This window comes from Vicia villosa, linkage group LG5, assembly GCF_029867415.1.
Source record: "Vicia villosa cultivar HV-30 ecotype Madison, WI linkage group LG5, Vvil1.0, whole genome shotgun sequence".
NCBI classification, from domain to species: Eukaryota; Viridiplantae; Streptophyta; class Magnoliopsida; order Fabales; family Fabaceae; genus Vicia; species Vicia villosa.
In genome coordinates, this window is record NC_081184.1 from 168,914,792 (window position 1) to 168,937,110 (window position 22,319).

At 31.2% G+C, this 22,319-nt stretch overlaps 1 protein-coding gene across 1 annotated transcript; it reads right to left on the bottom strand.

The window, feature by feature from the left end:
* Positions 1 to 5,629: 5,629 nt before the first annotated feature.
* Positions 5,630 to 7,855, bottom strand: LOC131608172 (uncharacterized). The gene has a single exon (XM_058880100.1). The coding sequence runs from the start codon at positions 7,853 to 7,855 to the stop codon at positions 5,630 to 5,632; it is 2,226 nt and encodes a 741-aa protein (XP_058736083.1).
* Between the last annotated feature and the right edge of the window lie 14,464 nt (positions 7,856 to 22,319).

Below are 22,319 nucleotides of genomic sequence, written 5' to 3' on the forward strand. Positions count from 1 at the left end.
TAATTGATATAGTAAACAAATGCGTATGTATTTTTGTGTAAAATATATTCTTTTATTTTAACTTTGGATATGCATCATAATTGATAATATTTGATGATCATTTTACTTTTTCTCTGTCTCAATAACTCATTTAAAAGATTTCTCATCTTTTTATTATATACTTAATATAAGCATATATATTAAAAAATAAAATATCACATGAAATATTCTTGGTCAATTTATTCTTTCAGATTAGTTAAATAGAAAATTAATTCCTAAAAGTAAGAAAATGTCATTGAATTTAGTCATCAATCAAAATATCTATAAAGAAACATCAATCAAATTTTTTAAGTTAACAATTAAAAAAATCAATAAAACATATGCATTCACTTATATAACTTTTAGCTATATAAAACATACCGATAATTTTCACCAAAAAAAAAAAACATACCGATAATTATTTCCATTTTAAAGGATTTGACTTCCAAATTTAATGATTAAAATATTATATTAGTTTTAAAAACCTGGTCAAAGAATTGACCAATGAGACATTTTAAACATGGTTTAATTGTTTCAATCATAATTAAAAAAATAAGTAAATTAATAAATACAGTGGTCATTTTATAATTAATAGAAATATTTTAATTTATAAAATTCAATTTATAAAACTTACAACCTGTAAAGATTCACCTCTAGAAATCGCGACAAAGGTTTGTGATCTCTAACTAAAACTTGTTTAAACTTATTAAAATGATTTTTGGTTTTGTACTCTCAGTAGGCAAATGGATTCACATAAAAGCCAACTTCAAAAGCCGATTTCGTGTAGAAGGGAGAAGAATGAGTAAGCGACTGTGAGGCTTCTCATTCACAAATACTGACCTGCATTTCTTCGGAAATGCATCTCCGAAAACACTTTTAAAAAAAAACTGTTTTCAGAAATGTATCTTCGAAATAACCCATTTTTTAGTGTTTTGGAAATGTATTTCCGAAATATAGAGATATTTTGGGATTTTCGCCGCAGATGACCAAGAAGGTAGGGGTCTATAAAGAAATTCTCATTTTATAATACTATTTTTTTTACGATTAATATTTGGATTGGATTCTATGCATGTTACCTGTTGTACCATTAGTATTTTTATTTGTTTTGAGGTTCTTGATTCTAAATAAAAAAATTTAGGTATTTAAAATTTTTAATAAAGTGAAACTAATTGATAAATTTTGTCAATCTTAGTTCATGACAATTGAATTTTGACAATTAATAATCCAAACACTAAAAAAACAATTAAATATTTGTTTCTTTTATCAAAATTGGATGAAAAAGGATCAATTGGGTGTATGCCTTTTATGAGAATCTAAATAATAATCATTTTGCTGGTGCGATTTCGTGTAGTATTGGGAACGGGGCTGAAATTCCCTTTTGGTATGCGAGTTAGACGGGTACGTAGTCGCTCATGGAAGCTTTCCTTGAGCTGTTTCAATTTGTGGAAAATCACTTGGTTGCTGTCAAGAATGCATGTTCTTTCATAGATGGCATTTGGAGATGGGATGTTGCGGCTCTGGTATGTGCAAGCAGCGCTGCTCATGTTGTTCAGACACAGGATTTCCTGATGCAAGAGCTGCTAGCGGTTCTGCAGCAGCAGTGTTTAAGGGAAAACGACAAGGACAGCTTCGCGTGGAGGCCAACAACGTGTGGAGTGTTCTCGGTCAAATCTTGATACGACCGTTTCAAAGACAAGCTCTCGGGGCCGCCTCTTAATCATGTTACGGTAATGGCTTTATCTCATCTTTGGAAGATAAAAGCTCCTTCTAAAATTCTATTTTTTGGTTGGCGGTTTATCCTGAATAAAATAGCCACTAAAGATCAGTTGATTAAAAGGGGAACGTTGGTAGAGGGTAATGATTCTATTTGTGGTTTCTGTTTAACGGAGGAAGAATCGTTATCGCATTTGTTTAGGAGTTGTGAGGTAACTATGTGTATTTGGTGGAGAGTGTTTGTGTGGTTAGGAGCTTACACGAATTTGTCTTTAGAGGAGTTTGTGAATTTCTTTCATAATTGTGTCAAATTGAAATGCTTGACCAAGAGGACTATTGGGGCGGTGATTTGGCTAGCTACGATTTGGAGTTTATGGCTCAAACGTAATGCGGTGATATTAAAAAATGAGTCTTTTAGTTTCACCGAATGTATGTCGGAGATAGTGTTTACCTCTTAGAGTTGGCTTTGTTCTTTTTACAAGCGGTGGATCCTTGTAATTTTTATAGTTGGAATATTCTACCGTTCTCTTGTTTTGAGATGTAGGAGCTTTCTATTTGTTTCAATGGGAGGAGTATCTCTTATACTCCCTTATAATTCCATTGCTTATTAAAAAAAACTGTATAGCTTGCATGTTGGAATGTTTGTCATCTCCTCAAGAATCTATTTAATTTGTAGGTAGTTACTTCGCATATATTTTTGCTTACTCACAATCTTTAAGGAACTTTAGGATTAGGCGCTTTAAAAATTTGAATTTGAATAAATCGTCTTTATTTTCTTTTTTATAAACTAAAATCGGATGAAAAGGGATCAATTGGACGTATGTCCCTTTGAGCCCAATCTTTTAGATACAAGTCGTATAGCTTGCGTGTTCAAGTGCTTGTCATCTCTTTAAGAAATATTAATTAATATTGTTTTGAGTCTGTTACCTTAATCAGACTAAAAAGGATTAGTTTGATGTATATCCCTTTGATCACGGGCATTTAGACACAAGCCATATAGCTTGCTCGTTTGAATGTTTGTCTTCCTTTCAGGTGTCATAGCTCGACTTGTCTAAGATATTTTCTATACAAAAATGGATTAAAAATGATCAGTTGGATGTATATTCCTCTGACCCGAGCATTAGATTACAAGCCGTTTAGCTTACTAGTTCGAATACTTGTCTTCCTTCTAAAAGCAAATACAACCAATCAAACTTTCTTTCCGTCATAGCACGAATAAATCCTTTTTTCTTTCAACCGACAAACAATCTTTTTTTGCCATAGTGCGAGCAAATCTTTTTTTATTATTGACCAATGATTTTTTTTTTACTTCCATAACACGATTAAATTTTGTATATAAAATCAACCAACGCGCAAGATTTTTCTAGCCCGAAACTATGTAGCTTTGAATTCCCCATCGCACATGGGCATACATAGGAACAAGATTCGCATCTTGTCAATCACCCTAATTAAAAACCCAGTTTTTCCTCTTGTAAATATGTCCTAATAATTAGGATAAATCAAACATTTTAAGGTTAACACTATCATTTGCAAAGCTAATTAAAGGTAGTAGTTATTTTAATAGATGTTGGGGGTGCTAATACATTTCTCCATGCATAATTGACTCCCGAACCTGAATTTGGTTACGATGACCATATTTTAGTTCTTTTAGGGTTTTATCAACATTTCCCCCTTTAAAAATAAACTTCGTTGGTGACTTCATTGTCATTCGAGCATTTTCTCGTTCGGGTTTTTTCCTGCCGTGACACTTAACAATCACAAATCTCCAACGATGAGACTTATATCCATGCCAACAATGCAACAAGAATGAGTTAATCCATGAGCTCTCTGTAATTCTAATTCAAGTCATATAGTAATGTGATTCGAATTACACCTCTAGAATCTTAATTTTTGCAAAATTTAAAGTATTTTTGAAATTCTAACATTGTCATGACTTGAACTATTCTGATACATATTTCTTGATTCAAAAATTCAATAAATTTGCTCAAAACATATTACTTAAACTATAACCAAACACTTTGATTTATGCATACGAAAAAACTGATTTAAAAATCAACTCTGATATGCGCAATTAGTAAGGAGACTCAATAATGATATAAACAAAACTAAAAGAAAAAGACAAGCAATCAAAAAATTAAACCCATGAAGCAAAGACATTGCAGTTTCAAGCTGGTTGAGGACCAAAAAATTATGCCTGTGAAAGGGACTAAAAATGTGAAAGTTACATTCTTTATGCAGATGACATCATGCTCTTCTACAAAGGTAATTCTAAAGCAATTAAGTAAGTTATGATGCTCCTTAAAATATATGTATTTTGCTCATGTAAATCTTGCAATGCTTCAAAATCTTCCATTTTCGTTGGAGCTATGACTATAAACAAACAATTGAATTTGGCCCATGTCCCTTGTTTGGGCATTGGAACTTTTCCTTTTCATTATCTAGGTGTCCCTATTTTGATAGGGTTTAAGCATTGGCTCAAATCCCGCATTGGTTGGAGATAGAGCCTTGAAAGAGATCATATAGAGTAGTACCCCTCATCTTACAAGTCAAATTTTGTCGGGATGAGCTAGGCCAAACTCTAATATGGTATAAAAGCCACCATAGATTAGTGTGAAAAAGATTAATTTCACTAGTAGATCGATGTTGATGACATTCTACTAACTGGTACTGCTTCTACATTAATTCATGACCTAATTACCAAGTTACATGAAAATTTATCCTTGAAGAAGCTTGGCGTCCTGAAATATTTCCTAGATATAGAAATTCATAATCAATCAAATGCCTCAATGCTACTTATGCAATCAAAGTATATCAAGGACTTACTTTGCAAATTCAACATGTCAGGTGCAAATGGAGTGACCACTCACATGTTCAATCACTGCAAGTTAAGAAAACATGGTACATATATGCTACTTGATTCGGCCTTGTACAGATCAACAGTAGGAGCTCTACAATATATGATCCTCACACAACCAAATGTTACCTTTTGTGTAAACAAAACATGTTAATTCATGTCTACCCCACTTGAGTCGTATTGGAGTTTGGTTAAATGCATACTGAGGTATTTAAGTGGGACTATTACGCATTGGTTGTTGCTATCACCTGATAATCCACTGCATCAAATATCATTGCGATCATAGTGATTATGATTGGGAAAGAAATCGGGACGATAGAAGATCAACATTCAGTTCATGTGTATATTTTAGCCCTAACCTTCATGGAGTTCGAAGGAGCAATCAATTGTAGCACGTTCAAGTATAGAAGCTGAATATCACGCCCTATCACACACAATTTTGGAACTCTTATAACTTGAACTATTCTCTCAGAACTTCAAGATCAACTATCTCACTCTCACTTTGCTTTGTGATAATCTCAATACGGTTTAGTTGTCTCACAATCCTATTTTACATACATGTACCAAGCATATAGAACTTGACACTTATTTTGTTTGAAAGAGTATAGTAACATGAAAGTTGCACACATTCATTTAGTGACGTCTCCTCTTTATTGAATAATATATATAAAATGGGGTTTGCATTATATATGATTTTTACTTTGCAAGTGAAATTAGTTCTTATAGATTTTGTATTAAAAATTTAAGGTTATTAATACTATTTCACCGGTCATATGAGCGACTTCTATTTTATCTTATAAAATTTAGAATTTTTTTGAATCCAACTCAACCAGGGGCGGATCCAGACAATATATATTGGTGTGGCTAAATATAAACGAAAGTACGAACTAAATCACATTAAAAATGAATAATAATATTTAATGCAATACATTACAATGAAAATCGTCTATCATTCATTTCTTGAAAATGAGCTAAAATAACATCATTGTTAATTGTTCCAAGAACATCTTTTTCTATAAAAGTTACAAGACGATCATTTAACCACTAATCACTCATTTTGTTACATAATTGACTCTTCACAAACTTCATAGCTGAAAAAACATGTTCCACACTTGCAGTTGCTACCGGCAAGACTAAAGCCAATTTCAGAAGCTTATAAACCATATCAAATGTTTTGCACTTATTTGTTTCCACAAATTTTGCACAAAGATCTGAAAGTCCTTTTAAATTTGCAAATTTTGGATCACATCGAACATTTCTAACATAATTTTGAAGTTGATGTCGCATCACCACTTCCGGCACATCCACAAAATCATTTGGATAAAGTTCAACCATCCTTAATAACTTTTTCACATCAAAAGCTGCAAATGACGATGAAGGACTCAAACATGAAACACATTCTAAAAGTTCAGTATTCTCTTCATCAAACCTAGCATTGAGCTCGTGCAACTGCAAATCTAAAACATTAAACAAACAATCATGCTTATAATGATGCAAATTAGAAACACTAGAAGTTGTAGCATGTCGCCTAGGTTTCTTCCCTTGCACATATGATGCATCCATGTCAGGCACATCAATGTCAAGCTTATTGCAAATTTCCATAACCTTAGATATAAGCTCTTCCCATCCATCATTCCTCATTTCTTGTAATTCTTGTTTGGTAGCATTGACAAGTGACAAAGCATTCAAAAGATCTTGATCACGCTTTTGTAACGCTACACTCAAATCATTTGTAAATCCTAAAATCTCAACCATCATATATAACATGAAGATAAAATCAAATGATTGAAGCACATCTAACAAAAGCATAGTTTCACCATATTTTTCAAATGACGTATCATTTCCAACTTCTTCAAGTACCCCAATAATGGCACCATACAAAGTCATCAAACTAGTGAGAGTCCTAAAGTGGGAACCCCAACGAGTGTCACCCGCTCTAGCAATAGATGATTCTTGGTTTAACCCACTATCAGTTTCTATTTGGCCCTCTTCAATCAATTTAGCAAACTGAGCTACTTGTTTGTCCCGAAGTAATTCTTGTCTCTTATTAGAAGATCGAATGAAATTAACAAGCATATTGACCTTACCGAAAAACCCACTAACATCTTTGTGAGTCTTAGCACATGCAACAAGTGCCAATTGAAGTTGATGGGCGAAACAATGCACATAATAAGCAGATGGATTCTCATTTTGGATTAAAGTTCTCAAACCACCAAACTTACCTCTCATATTGCTAGCTCCGTCATACCCTTGCCCCCTAATGCTAGATATACTCAAGCCATTAATAGACAACAACTTCTCAAGTGCCTCCTTAAGTGACTTAGCACTTGTTTCTTTAACACTTACAATGCCAAGAAACCTTTCTTTTACCAAACCTTCATTATTAACATATCGAATAACAACAGCCATTTGTTCTTTACCAGCAACATCACCAGATTCATCAATCAAAACACAAAACACATCATCTGCAATATCACATATAATTTGTTGAGTTATTTCACATGCACAAGCAGCGGCAAGATCCTTTTGAATCTTAGGGGAAGTCATAAGGTTATTTCCCGGAGCACAATTAATTACACTAGCTATCTCCGGGTTGATTTCCTTTAAAGTATCCACCAACTCAAGAAATGGCCCCTTAAATAAAGAGTTAAGAGACTCATCACTCCCTCTAAATGGCATGCCACACCTCAAAAGAAACTTAGTAGCTACAAGGGATGTGTTTACACGAACACGATATTCGGCATTCATTTGCTTAGTTTGATTAACAAACAAGGCCTTAATACTTTGGTTTGGATTCATGAGAGCATAACCCATATGCACACAATCAACATGACTATTGGAAGAAGTAGCATGATTAGCCAACCTTTGAGCATTCTTCCAATCACCAAAACCGTCTCCCACAAAGTGATCCCCCCCATACTTAGAAACATTTTTAAACAAAAAACATGGCAAACAAAACACTAGGTCCTTAGATTCACTATAATCAATCCAATCATACAAATCAAACCAATTTTTGCAAAATCGACGCTTTTGTTTACCTTGAATAGACCAAGGGTAAACGAAATTGTGAGGAGGTTGATGATGACCTATTTTTAAATAAGCTTTCCTTACCTCATTTTGGATGTCGGGATGATAGCTTGAAATTGGAGGCCTAATTCCCGGATCCATTTCCAACAATTCATAATTAACAACTTTGATACTTTCCGATGCTTCTACATTAGTCGAAGAAGTAGCTTTGTCTCTAGAGAGTACCGGAAAAAATTTCTTCATCCTATAAAGAGAACAATAAAACCAAATGATTAGAAAGAAAATAATTCATGAGAAATTAAGAAAGTTGGTATTTTTAATAAATTGGGGGTTTAGGGTTCAACTCAAAAAGGAGAAAAGAATGAGAGAAATTTGAAATACCCACTTTACCTTTGATTTTCAATCACACACAAATAAATGCAACCAAGTCAAGTGAACAAATTGGAGAAGAAAATAATGAAATTTTGGATTAAAAAATATGAGAATAAGAGACAAATATGAGAGATGGTGGGGTTTGAGAAGAGAAAAAGAAGTTATGGTGTGAGAGAGAGAAAGAAAGAAAATAGAGATATTAAGAGAGAGAAAAGTGAATTGCTGTATTATAGTATTTTTTAATTTACAAATTAACTTAATTTTAGTTTAACTAAATATTATATATACTATATAAAAAAAAAGTAAAAAAACTGGTGTGGCTAAAGCCACACCCTGCCTCATAATGGTTCCGCCCCTGAACTCAACAAACACCCATAACTGGCATGCTGATTAAGTATATATTTTTGTTTTTCATTTTTTTTATTGCCATCTAAACTGATGTGATTGTCCGTATGTTATTTTATTTTTATTTGTTATTATTTTAAATTTACAAAATTACTATTACTAAAATAATAAACACAAATATAATTGGCCTAAACATGGTTCAATCCAAAAACCTTTAGAAGGATTAAGGTAGAGCTGTTAAATAGGCTACCCGACTCTAAACGAGACGGTTCTGGCGGACCTTGACTTAATAGGGTTAGGCCAAAAAAATTTATTGTAATATGATTTAGAGAATTAACCCGAAACCAGTTTTAGATTGGCTTCGGGCTACCCGACCCTAAACATACTTTTTTATTTAAAAAAATTAAAATAAAATCCCATAATATTGATCATAAATAAAATAAATAATTATATTATTTTAAACATAATGCATTTTAAAGTACAATATAATCTTTTATAAATACCATAATGTGTTTTAAATACAATACATGACTAAATTGTATTAAATGATACCCGAATATTTAACATAAGAGAAAAACTAATAGAATGCGGTAAAAAGTATTGATTATATTAATGTAATATTTAAAAGGGAAAGACGGAATAGAAATAAATTTTAGTGAGGTGGGAAAAATCAATTTTTTAGTAAGACAATATAAATATTAATATATTTCTTTTTAATTATAGCTATGCGGGTCTAACGTGTGTCGACGATGCATATGGACCAGCCGTAATGCGTAGTGGACTTTTCAGGGCTAGATTTTAAATAAAAAAAACCTAAAAAAGATGGCTCTATTTTAAGACCCAAGTCTTATGATTTTCTAGGCTAGACGGATCGAACCATATGGACTAGTCCATTTTGCCAGCTCTAATTGAAGGAATGACCACACCAAGTCAATACAAAATTCAGTTTATTAAGTTTAGTATTAACAAATTAATTTTCTCTTTTTAATATATTGATGACTATTGAGACAATTTAAGAAAATATTAACAAATAAAATTATTTAATAACAAACTAAAATTATTTAAATTTTTAAATAATATCAAACACTTTTAATTTTTTAATTATTTAAAATATTATTTATTCACATTTAATAATTTCATAAATAAGATAAAGTATGGAAGATTTTGATTTTTTGAAATGTTTTATATTTTGTTGCCATCTAAACTGATGTAACTGTCCGTATGTTATTTTATTTTCATTGGTTATTATTTTAAATTTAAATATAATTGGCCTAAATACGGTTCAATCCAAAAACCTTTAGAAGGGTTAAAGGTAGAGCTGTTAAATGGGCTGCCCGGCTCTAAACGGGATGGTTCTGGCGAACCTTGAGCTTAATAGGGTTAGGCCAAAAAAAATTGTTGTAACATTAGTTCTAAAATTACAACCCGAATCCAGTTCTACATTGGCTTCGGACTACCCGAACCTAAACAGACTTTTTTATTTAAAAAAATTAAAATAAAATCCCATAATATTTATCATAAATAAAAATAATAATTATATTATTTTAAACATAATACATTTTAAAGTACTATATAATCTTTTATAAATACCATAATGTGTTTTAAATGCAATACATGGCTAAATTGTATAAAATGATACTCGGATATTTAACATAAGAGAAAAACTAATAGAATGTAGTAAAAAGTATTGATTATATTAATGTAAAATTTAAAAGAGAAAGACGGATGGGATGAGATAAGAACATTTTTTATTATGCTCGACAAGACGTCGCATCTTGTGCCTACATACCCCTTTTGTGAAATAGAGAAGTTAGAGCATTTGTAGTTCCGCTTAAAAAGAAAACAACATAAGTTTGTTGATTAATTTTTATGAAGAGACATGTTGTGTTATCCGAGTGGGAAACACAGCATACTTTCTACAATTTTGGGAAAATTGGTATTTACATCATCTTGAATATGGAGAGTTTACAGCTTGGACTAGATCCACATAGCATATCTCAACATATTAGTGGAAAATGTCTCTGTTTTTCCAGGTTGGTAGAAGTAGGATGGTTTGCAAGCACTTCTAAAGCAAAACTAATATCTAATCTTTAAAAATGAAAAGCCAAGTGGCAAAATATATGAATGAGATTTTGATGTTTTTCTATGATTTTTGAAAAGGTTTTGATATGCTAAAGTGTTTTGAAGCATTTATTAAGAAAAAAGGTTTTTACGGTCACTTGATAAAATCAATGTTTATCGTAAAAAGATTTTAGGTTTGAAAGAGGGAGAAGATTTTGAAAATTGAAGAAGATTGGCAAGATATGAAGGGACTATCCTAAAACATTGAGTAAAAGCTAAGGAATAGAAAGATCTAACCAAGCAATTAGCAAAAATTTGACAATAAGTCAAAATGAGCATTCCTCTTCCTTTGGATTAAGCATTAAAGAAAACCAACCATAAGCAGATGAAAGTCCAATTGCATCTGATAAACCTCAAGCCTTAGATGAATCTACATAGCTTCAAAATATCAAGCTAAGCCATATATATGATGAAATCCCAAGCATCTCAGATGAAGTATGAAAATTATCATGCATCAGATGAAATCTCAAAGTCACAGCTAACAATCCTTGCATCAGATAAAAACACAAAACAGACATATAAAATCCAAGGTATCAGATGAATCTCTTAAGGTCTCAACTAAAAGTCTCTAGCTCAAATGGATAGTCCAAATGAATCTTAGGTCTTAGATGAAAGTCCCAAAAAAAAGGATCTAACTTAAGTTCAAAAGTCCAAATCTCCATAGCAAAGGATAATAATCATAGTTCAATTGAAAAGTTTTTAGTTTTTTCTTTATTAATGTTTTTAAAAGAAAAAGAAATGCCCAAGGGGCAAAATGAAAACTCATAAAGATAAATTATATAAAATAAAATGACATGAATGATAAAATGCTAAAAGTAAATTATATAAAAGTAAATTGCAAGAATCTAAATGATAAGAAATTAAATAGCAATAAAGTAAAGTTAGTATAATATTAATGTTAGTATTAGTATTAATGATTCGATTTTGGACAAATTTAGCGCTATGTTAAGTAATCGTAGATGTACTTATATAGAAGTATCATCTATGAGGTCGGTCAATAAAAATTTATGTATCATACTTGTTAGAGAAATGATGAAATTCATTCTACTAAAACAAGTAGCACAAGTAAAAACCAAAGAGGGGTCAAGCACAAAGGCAAGGAGATTGGTCCATTACTTTAATCAATCTTCATGATAACTTATTAGGACAAACTTATCATCAATCCAAAGTATCTCAAATGATTTGATGATCAATGGAAGGTAGATTTAAAATGATGAAAGTTCATCAATCATTAATCCAAACTTCATGAACAAGATGAACTACTAATCATCCAATTGATCAAAAATAAAAAGAAGAAAAAGATACTGATAGAGAGAGAGAAAACCAAATTGGATCACAACGTTGATCAAGTCATCATCAAGATCAATCACCTTTCAAAGAAATCATAATCCAAAGTAACCAACAATTAAACAAAAATAAAATGCATTAATACAAATTAAAATGCATGAAAATGATTTTTAAAATGCAAATGAAAAAGAAAACAACAAAGTAATATCAAATTATCAAATAAAAGTATAGAAAAACTAGAAATGATGCAGATAATTTTTAGAAATATTTTGGATTTTTTTAGAATCAGAAAACTATTTTAAAACCAATTAAAACAAGTAAAATATGAGAAAATTAAAAGAAAATAAAAAATAAAAACAAAAAGCTCAAAAAATTACACAAGGTGTAAAATGAGGTAAAATATTTTTTTGAATTTTTTTCAGAACTTTTGGAGTTAAAATGGATTTAACATCAATTTTAGAAGTAAAATCAAATTAAATTAAAAGAAGAAAATAAAATCCGAAAAAAGCATAAGCGTTGGATCTGGATCATTTTAATGCGCTGGAAAATCTGATGGCTGAGACATGGAAGCGCACCATGGAATTTAATTGAAAAAACACATCAGATTCATTTTAAATCAACTAGTATAATTAAAACAATTGGCATCCTGATTGGCTTAGACATCTGAAACAAACTCAGATCACAAAATGCACCCTCCAGTGAGTTGCTCACTGGAGTTCAGCATTTGGTAGTTTAAGATCATGAAACCAATGTCATTAGACTTGTTTCATCATTGCAATCTCAACCAATACCTCCATATAAATTTTTTCAAACTTTGTTAAGAGAATTTTGAATACACAAAGCATTTTTAGAAACAAAATTTAAAATTAAATGATGAAAACAAGTGATCAATGCAAAGTAAGTTGGGGGAAAGAATCAGGGAACCAAGAGCTACACAATGGTATCGAGTTTGAGTCAAAATAATGCCTCTAACTAACTTTTCCAAGTGGTGACCAAAGTAGTTGAAATGGTGACTAGGTTAAAACATTCAGAGTCTCTCAAGGCTAGGAAATTGTTGCAGAAGCTTCAGAGAGTGATGATGGAACTTAAGGAAATGAGAAATGGCTTTGAAAGTGTCTGAAAAAAGAATACTATCTTAGAGAATTCTGGTGAAAATTTAAAGTTCAAGCAGGGGTTTTAGGGGCTTTCAAAGCTTGAAAATGAAGGCAATAGCTTCCTTTATTTTTAGCTGAGGTGTGAGTGCTCCATATGTGTGAAATTGAGTGTCAAGCATGTGAATCAAGGGTGCATGAAATGTGTCATTACTCTTCACCATGAAGTCATCAAAACACGACAGTTTTAGGTCCTTTTCAATGCTATGAGTTACGTCTTACCATTTAGAGAAAGTTTGCACAAGTTTTATGGGTCCCATTTGAATTTTAATGTATTTCCATTTCTGGATTTGAGATAAAAAATCAATCCATGAGGTCATCTTCTACCCTATGTGAAATCTTGTACATTGCACCTTTATTGTTCATTCCTTTTGCAAAATGTTCACATCATCACAAAGAGTTCAATATGCAAAGAAAGTATTGATTTGAATGCCTGAGCAAAAATTTATGAGCTTGTGAAATTGGCATGATGACCTGAAACTACAAGTCAAAATAATTCTAAGTCTAAAATGACCTATAATGTCATCCAACTTTTCATGGTTTTCTAAACATAATTGGCCTTTGATCATTGAAGCAATCTTGTGAAGGACATTAAGAATGATATTTTACAAAAATAAGCGCTAAAAATGTTGAATATTGACGAAGTTCTGATCTTGAAAAGTTAGGCAAAATACACTAGAAATTAGGTCAAATTTCACTAAGTCCACATAATGACCTCTAATATTTTCAAACTTTTGATGATCCTCTAAACATAATTGGCTCTTTACTTGTAAAAAGAAGTTATTGAGGATAACAAGAAGAGTAATTTTCTCAAAGATTTACTAAAAAATGTTGAACCATGAGAGAGTTATGATATTTTGAACTTGAACTTGAAATGTTGACTTTTTGGTTAAACCACCTTGATCAAACTTGAATCCTTTGAGATTTTCTTGCAATTCAAGGCATCTTGATATACATATGAACTCCTCATGATGTATTCTTGATTGAAATTTACTTGAATGAGGACAAATATTGAGGTTACTTAATGAAGAAGGCATAAAAATAAACACATGAACCTTGAACTTTTCTTGAGGAATAAGCCACCAAATATTGAGCAATCGATGATCAATTGATATTGAATAATGATTGAAGAGATCATGCCTAAGATTATAAGTCAAGCCTTTATGAATAAGCCTTGGAGAATCAATGATTGATCAATCTTTGAGCTTGCAATCAAAAACCCTAACTGATGAATCCATGCTTGATGTTCTTGATCCAATCCATACCTTGCAAATCAAATGAGAGAAACAAAGCATATTTTTGGATTTTTGTTAAGGTTAGTAAAGTATAAAGGCATATAAACACAAATCAAAAGATACACAAGAGGGTGATTGGTAATCTATGTATGGCAAGCAAGAGAGAGAGAGAGAGAGAGAGAGAGAGATAAGCAACCAAACTTGTGATCTTGATGCAATGATGTAAATGGGGTGGGATCTTAGGAGTAAAAATTAGGGTATGAAAGTCTGTCTATATGTTCCCTCCCACGATCGCTTTGAGTTTTTTTTGGCTTTTTTCCCGAAATTTCACAATGTGACTAAGGCTATGTTTGAATATAGTAATATGAACGGAGCATAATGGAGTGGAACGGAGCGGAACCTAATGGAATAAAGATAGCATTCCATTGTTTGGGTATTTTATGATAGAATGGAGAGATTTTGTCATTCCGTCCATATCGAATGGTATAAAAAATGATGGAAAGTGATGGAATAAAATGGAATGCATTACATATGATTTTTCTCCATTCCATCCGGTTTTAATCAATCCAAACAATGAAACATAAATTTATATCATTCTATTCCGTTCCATTCCACTCTCTTCCATCAATCCAAACATACTATAAAGTTTCCCTCAAATTAACTATTTATTTAACCTAGTTATCCTCATTCTTCTCTCACCCCTCAATTCCCCTAACACCCTTATTCTTTATATTTTTCTAAAAAATTTATTTTCTATTATTTTATTATTTAAATTAAATATTACTCTAATTTTATTAAAATAATACCAATATTTAATTTTCTCTATTATTTCTAATATTAAATAATTCAATAAATTCACTAAAACCACTAAGTAAACAACTTAAATTTAAACTTAATAATAACCCTAATTTTCCACTTCTATACAAATTTTAATACAATAAAACTCTACTCAAAATTCCTCAATTTACTTAACTAAACTAAAACACTTTAAAATTATATTAAAATAAAATATTAAAATTGGGGTGTTACAGTTCTCCTTGTCGTAACGTGGCTTCGCTACTACCTGGTAGATTATCCAATTGATTTTGAACACTTCTAGCCATGAAGTGTAGCGACTAGTTTCCATTTCTAAAGTGACGAGAAAGGAATTTTTGATATTTGTTACAACAACGGTCTGAGTTAAAATTATGTGTTTTTGAGCTATTAAAGAAAAAAAGGCACATATAAATTTTCGATTAAGATTAGGATCGTGTTTCTTCTTATATCATGTAAGAACGAATCAGTCTTAAGTTTTTGGGGGCATGTATTTGTAAGCCATAATTCAACCGTGACAAAATAATTAGAGATTTTATATTTTACCATAGTTTAATGAAGACAAATATTTTATGACAGCTTATTGAACCACGATTTAATCATATGATAAATTTTAGACTATGTGTGATAGCCCGCCTTTCATGCCTTTAAGACAATTCGGTGTAAGAATATTTTTTTCTTCCTTTCTCATTTATTTCATGGTCAATATATACAACATTGCAAAAGATATATTAGGCTCTAGTAAAGTTAGAAATTATGAGTTAGGATCCATTAACACCAAATGTAAATCTAAAAGACTTACACCAAATCTTAATTGTTAATATGATTAAATAAACGATCATATAAGCAGCTTATGTATTTTGTTATTTTATTTAATATGACCGTTATTTATATATATATATATATATATATATATATATATATATATATATATATATATATATATTTCACACCAAGTGTAATTTAAAAAGACTTTCTTCAAATTTCAACCGTTAATAGCATTCGATCTAACGATCTTATAAATAACCTAATTTTTTGGAGAAATAATATATATATATATATATATATATATATATATATATATATATATTATTTTATTTAATATGACTGTTTGATCAATTCTTTTAACCGATGAGATTTAGTGTAAGTCTTTTAGACTTACACCTGGTGCCAACGGATCCGTAACCGTCAGATATTAATTTCTGAGCCGTCTTTGAGAACGTGCAAGATAGATTATCGCACGGGTCTTCAAATTTGTCAGGAGTAAACTATAGTTAAATAGAATTTAATAAATAATTAAATAGAACACCTATTTATTTTTCTATGATTAAATTGTATTTAATCTACAAGAAACTTCTGAAAACTTGAGACACCATTAATATAATAATGATGAGAATATTTCAAAAAATGATGATGAAGATATTTATGCTAACATGAATAGTTAGAAAGCCTGGGCTATTTATTGCAAAAAGGAGTCATATATCTCGTAGTTGTTGTACCCTACAAATATGAATGTTTATAAGAGAGTATGGTAGTAAGTTTATCTTGGCTAGAAAAGGCAAAGGGATAAGAAACAAAGTTTGGTAAATATGTATAATGATTTGGTTATTCATGTTACTTATGTTGGTTCACATGGAAACTCGCGCAATTACCGGATGAGAGTCCACTAAAATCCAATTCATCCGCTCCCATATTATGAAACAGATAGGTTGGAGGGAAACATCCCCTAACAATCATATTGGCAATTTAGTAGTAAATGTTTTTACTTAACTTTCTTTCTCTATCTGTCTCTATCGTGTTGAGTTGTTATTACTCATTAGTGTTGACTGTTATTGTCATAGTATTATCATACGGTTCTCCAAATGCTCATGTTACTGTTATGTCTCACATGCATAGGGTTAGTAAGACCGTCTTTGAGCGCATGTAAGAACGACTACCACACACAACTCAAAAATTGACAAGTTCAGCTGTGACTAACTAAGATTTTATAAAATATTTGTCAAAGTTGGTAAGACATGGTCTCTATTTATTTTGCCACCATAGTTCGTTGGTCTTTTGAGTCCGATGTAATTGTTGTAATCGGGCGAATATCCCTTGTACTCTTATTATTAATCTCATTGCCAAAAAAAAAAAACAAATGTGGTAGCGCTACGATTACGTAAAAACTTTTGCAATTTTGGTCAATACAGATATTGCGACATTGATTGCGGTCAATACAATTTGTTCTTTATCACATAAACAACGAATTATGGTATTGATATAAACATCTCCCAATACTATTTTTTTATGGTAAGAGACCATTTTGTTAAAAACCTTAACTTCAACCTAGATCTCCAAAAACTTAAGACGGTTCGACTGTACTCATAACTCTCTCGATATTAATAGTAAATTAAGAAGGTGAAGAAAGATCAAAATAATTAATTATGTGGTGAATTGTGTCGTTGTTGTAGGGATGGAATGTGACACAGAAAAATGGTATCCCTACTAACCCCATCTGACAGCAAAAACAGTCTCACATTTGGGAGGCAGTGGCATCACTTTTTCATTTTGTTTTCTGCTATTAAAGGAAACAAACATACCCTTATGTTTCTGTGTACATAATGCAGTGTTGTTTCTTGTGTTTGTGCCACACTCTCATTGTCCCACTTTGTTTAAAAACCCCTCCTTCTACCTAGTCCCAGCTCTAACATAATGCCACGTAAAATATTTAACCATTTATTTCTTCATGTCGGGCTTTCTTTTTGAAGTCCTTTTCTTTTTGCAATTTTTGTTGTTGCATGATATCTAGCTGGCTAGTTTTGGTTAGACATTTACACCTACCAGTGGCTAAAGTTGCCCTATATTGTTCATACATGGACTTGCAGCAAAATTATCCAACTTAAACAAAGTTTCTTATTTAGAGTATACTTTAGGCTTCCTCTTTGATTAAGCAAAGAAAGGTGCCAAAATTCAGGCAGGTAATTGTTGCATACCGCAATCACAAATAGGTGGAGATCAAATGAAATAGAAATGAAATAGAGTTCTGGTGCGGAGAAGTGACATAAATTTGTGCCCGCCCCGGAAATATGCTCTTGGACAAGGCTTCTTCATGATTGGATTTTGTTATCTTTGGTCCCGTGGCCGACCCGAAATAGTGTCATTGCTCAGAAATAAAGATACTTTTTAGAGTATCGAGCCGTTATCCTCCTCGACAATGGTTTTCATGCTGGGTTCACTACAAGCAAAATAACGTATTTGATGGGTGTAATTCACCCTGCAACGCAATTTTTTTTAAAAAAGAAATTATATCGTTTTTTATCTCGCAACTGATGGTGGGAAATTTAAAAAATTTGAAAAATAAGTTCCGGGATGAAAAACACGCTGCAACATTTTTAAGAAAAATAAGGGGGAATTAAAAGGCTCAATTAATGAGGCGTCAGTGGAACAGGTGACTGTTCTGATTTGTTCAAACGTTGCTAGGTGAAATTCACGTCGCAACGCTTTTTTCTGACACATACGTTGCGGGTTGAAATTCACGTCTCAACTCCCAATGACATTAAATGTTGCGGGGTGAATTTCACCCACCACTTCAAATTCTCCCCCACATTCTAGAAATCAGTAACTTTCATTTGTAAAATTCTCTCCTTCTCTTCAACACAACCCCTCATCTTTAAACCAAAAAACTCTCCCGAATCTCTCATCTTTAAACCAAAAAATGCTCTCAAATCTCTCATCTTCAACACAAATCAATATCAAATATTCATACAATAAATATTCGATGTTGGTTTTGTTGTTGTTGCTATGTGAATTCAAATTTTTTTCCAAGATTTTCTTCAAACAATTTGTTAAGGTACACATATGAAATTAATTGTAGTCTTATTTTATATTGGGTTGCATGAGTTGGCTTAGATTTTTTTTTTAAAGTTCATATGATAAAATTAAGGATGATTTAATTTGTGTATAATATGTTAGAAATCATATGTGGTAAAATTAGTTATGCTTTTATTGATATAAAATATGAAGAGAATGAAAATGTTGGTATATATATATTTAACGATAAAATTGTAAAACTATTATTTAGAAAATATGTTTTTTTATATAATAATTAAAGTTCATATGATAAAATTAAGGTGTTTTTCATCCTTCAAATATAAATGTTGCGTGGTGTTTTTCACTCAGCAAACAAATGTCACGTTACATCATCTGACACCAACTGCTCTGCTATACTCTGATATCTAGAAAAAAGTCGTGGTGTGATATTCACTTAGCAACGTTGCGGCGTGTTTTTCACTTAGCAACATTGCGGTGTGATTTATACCCTACAAATATTTGCAACTAATATTTTTGCAGGGTGTTTGGTCTACCACGCAATTGTTCAGTTGCAGGGTGCCTTTTACACTTGATAGGTGATATTCACTCAGCAACTTAAGCTTTTTTTTTTTGTAATGTCTTATCTTGCCAAAGGATAGGATATATCTCAATGAAATAAGAAATGCCACTCACTAATATTTTGGAAATTGAATTGTTTGATGTGTGTGGCTTAGACTTTATGAGACTTTTCTCCAATTCTTTGCTAATCTTTACATACTTGTGGTTGTAGGCTATATCTTTAAATGGATAGAGGAAATAGTAATAACAACTAATGATGTTATGGTAATGACTAGATTTTCAATCAAAAACATTTTTTCTAAACATAGCACACTTAGAGATATCATTAGTGATGAAGGAACCCATTTAGGAGGTGCATAAGGATCTCAACGCGATTTATTCTTCTGCCAACATTTGATATAAGGGCATACAATGACCTAGAAGAAAAAGCTTCTTCCTTCAAGGAGTTCCTAGATTCCCTTTTTGACTCATAATCGTCAGATATGGATATGGTTTTCGGTCTTATGTGACCTATACTAAAAGAAGGACGAAGAGAATCATGGGATGACCCAAATAAAGTTTCCACTTTAGAATCTCTCACTAAATTAATACTAATATCACTCATCCCAAGCAATACAGTTTCATTTCACATCGAGTCATGATATGCAGTGGCGGAACCAGAATAAAATTTTTGGGGTGGCCACCAAATTAAACCATAATTTATATATCAAATATTCATACCATAATGTATATAAAATTATTGAACTCTATTAACTCAAGAATTCTCAATGTCATCCGAACAAACTCTATTAACGTTTTCTTCAATTATTGAATTCTCAAGAACTCTTTGAGGTTTAGACATAGGTGTTAAATTCTCTCCATCTCTTTCTTTCCTCTTGAAAAAAGAATGAATTTTTCTACTATTCATTGTCACTTTTGTGCTGCATAATCAATTAAATAAATTAACATAAGACATTAGAACATTAGCACATTATAGCACATTAGCAATTCCACTACAATATAGCATATTAACAATTAACATGGTAATTCCACTACATTAGCAACTACCCACTGCTTGTTTTCTGCAACTAAGAAATAGTTGTTTTCTTCAAAAAATTCCACTACAAAACATTGGCAAAATAAATTCCACAACATTAGCAAAACATTTCACGACAAAACTACAACTACCACTGCCAATTTCTTTTATGGTTGTTTTCTGCAACTAAGATATAACCAAGAAACCACTACCATTTTTCTATTAAATATTTCAACTTCTAGAACACCAACCTAAAGAAAACTATCACAATAAGAATACACTCTTCCAAAATTACTTCAAAATTAACAATTACTTCAAGAACACAAACCAAAAAATCAATCTAAAAATAAAATTACTTTAAAATTAACTTTCAAAAACAAAATTAAATCTTACTTAAGATTCAAAGGAAGCAAGCTAGATGAAGAAGATGGATTCCTGAAAACCAATTCGCGGCAGTCTCCGGCGGGGATTCTTTGAACGAGAGTGAAAGAGAACTTGAACAGTTGAACAAAAGAGAGAGAAATTGTTCTACAGAAAAGGGAAAATATCAAATGGTTAGGGACTGTTTGGTTAATAAAGTAATGGCAAAATTGTTATTTTTTATTATAAGTAGGGACAATTTGGTATTTTCACTATATAAAAAAAATTTAAAAAAAGTTTGGGGTGGCCGTGGCACCCCCTAGTCATCACTATGTTCCGCCACTGATGATATGGAGGTCGATGAATAATACTTAAGGCTCCCCTCGACTCTATCAATTTCCGACAAAGTCTTGGGGACAACTGTTATGGACCAGCCAAAGGCCCAATTAACAAAGACTCAATTCATCTCAAATCCACTATACTCGACCCAATATATAAAACCGTTCCCATGTGAAGAGCAAGGGACAATCTCTAATCTCCACTTTCATTATACTCATCTTGAATCTTAACTGACTTGGTTGTTGGAGTGTTAATCATGCATGTCCACCACGCGTTACCATAAATGAGATCGAAGCGACCGTTTAAGTTCACCAGTTAACCAACTCTCTTCATTTATGATTCCTTCGCAGAACTAGAGCATCCATTTCTGGTTCCCAAATGAAATTAAATTTGTTAATAAAATTCATAATTTCATTAACGTGTTCTCAAACATAAAAAAAAAATATCTAAGTAGTAAAATAAAGTTGGTCATTATAATATAAAGATTGTTAATGCATTTTATAATTTAATGTTTGAAAATGGTTACTATTATGTATTTTATCGGTTAATGAAGTACATAAATTGGTAAATATATTATAAGTAAAATAAGTGGTTAATATCATATAGTTGATGCAATGATGAAATTGGTTAATGACACAATCTTATAACAAAATAATTTTAATTTTTTTAAATAATATTTTTTATTTTAAAAAAAGTTTGAAAAAAAAAATATTGATTGTCCACCGTATAAATTTATTGTCACTTTTTCTAATGTCGATGTAGCATTGCTTCATAATAAATTAAGTTGTTAACTAAACAAATTTAAAAGGATAAAAAAACAAAATAAAGTTTAATTACGAATCAAAATGCTAAGTTTTGTTTATAAAAAACTAAAAACATTTAAAAAAAATAGGGATACTAATATATTTAGGCCAATAAACATGTCATTATTTTTAAATAAAAATTAAATTTTAATATTAAATAATCACACCTAATAAATTTCATCATTCTCAATTCTCATACATTAAATACGACTCTGTGAGTCATGCATTTTATTTAGAAATAACACCACTGCATGTACACCACCCCAATATATCGTCCAAAAATTCTTCATTTATTAAATATGACTTTTGATATCATGCAAAGTCATATGAAAATAAATGTTATACCATTTCCATTTTTTTTATAAGATACAACTCAATTTTTAAATTTATTGAATAATTAATATATTTAATCTATAAACAAATTAAATATATTGATTATTCAGTAAATTTACAAAAATAACTGTCTCTTATAAAAAAGAACAGGGAGATAATATATTA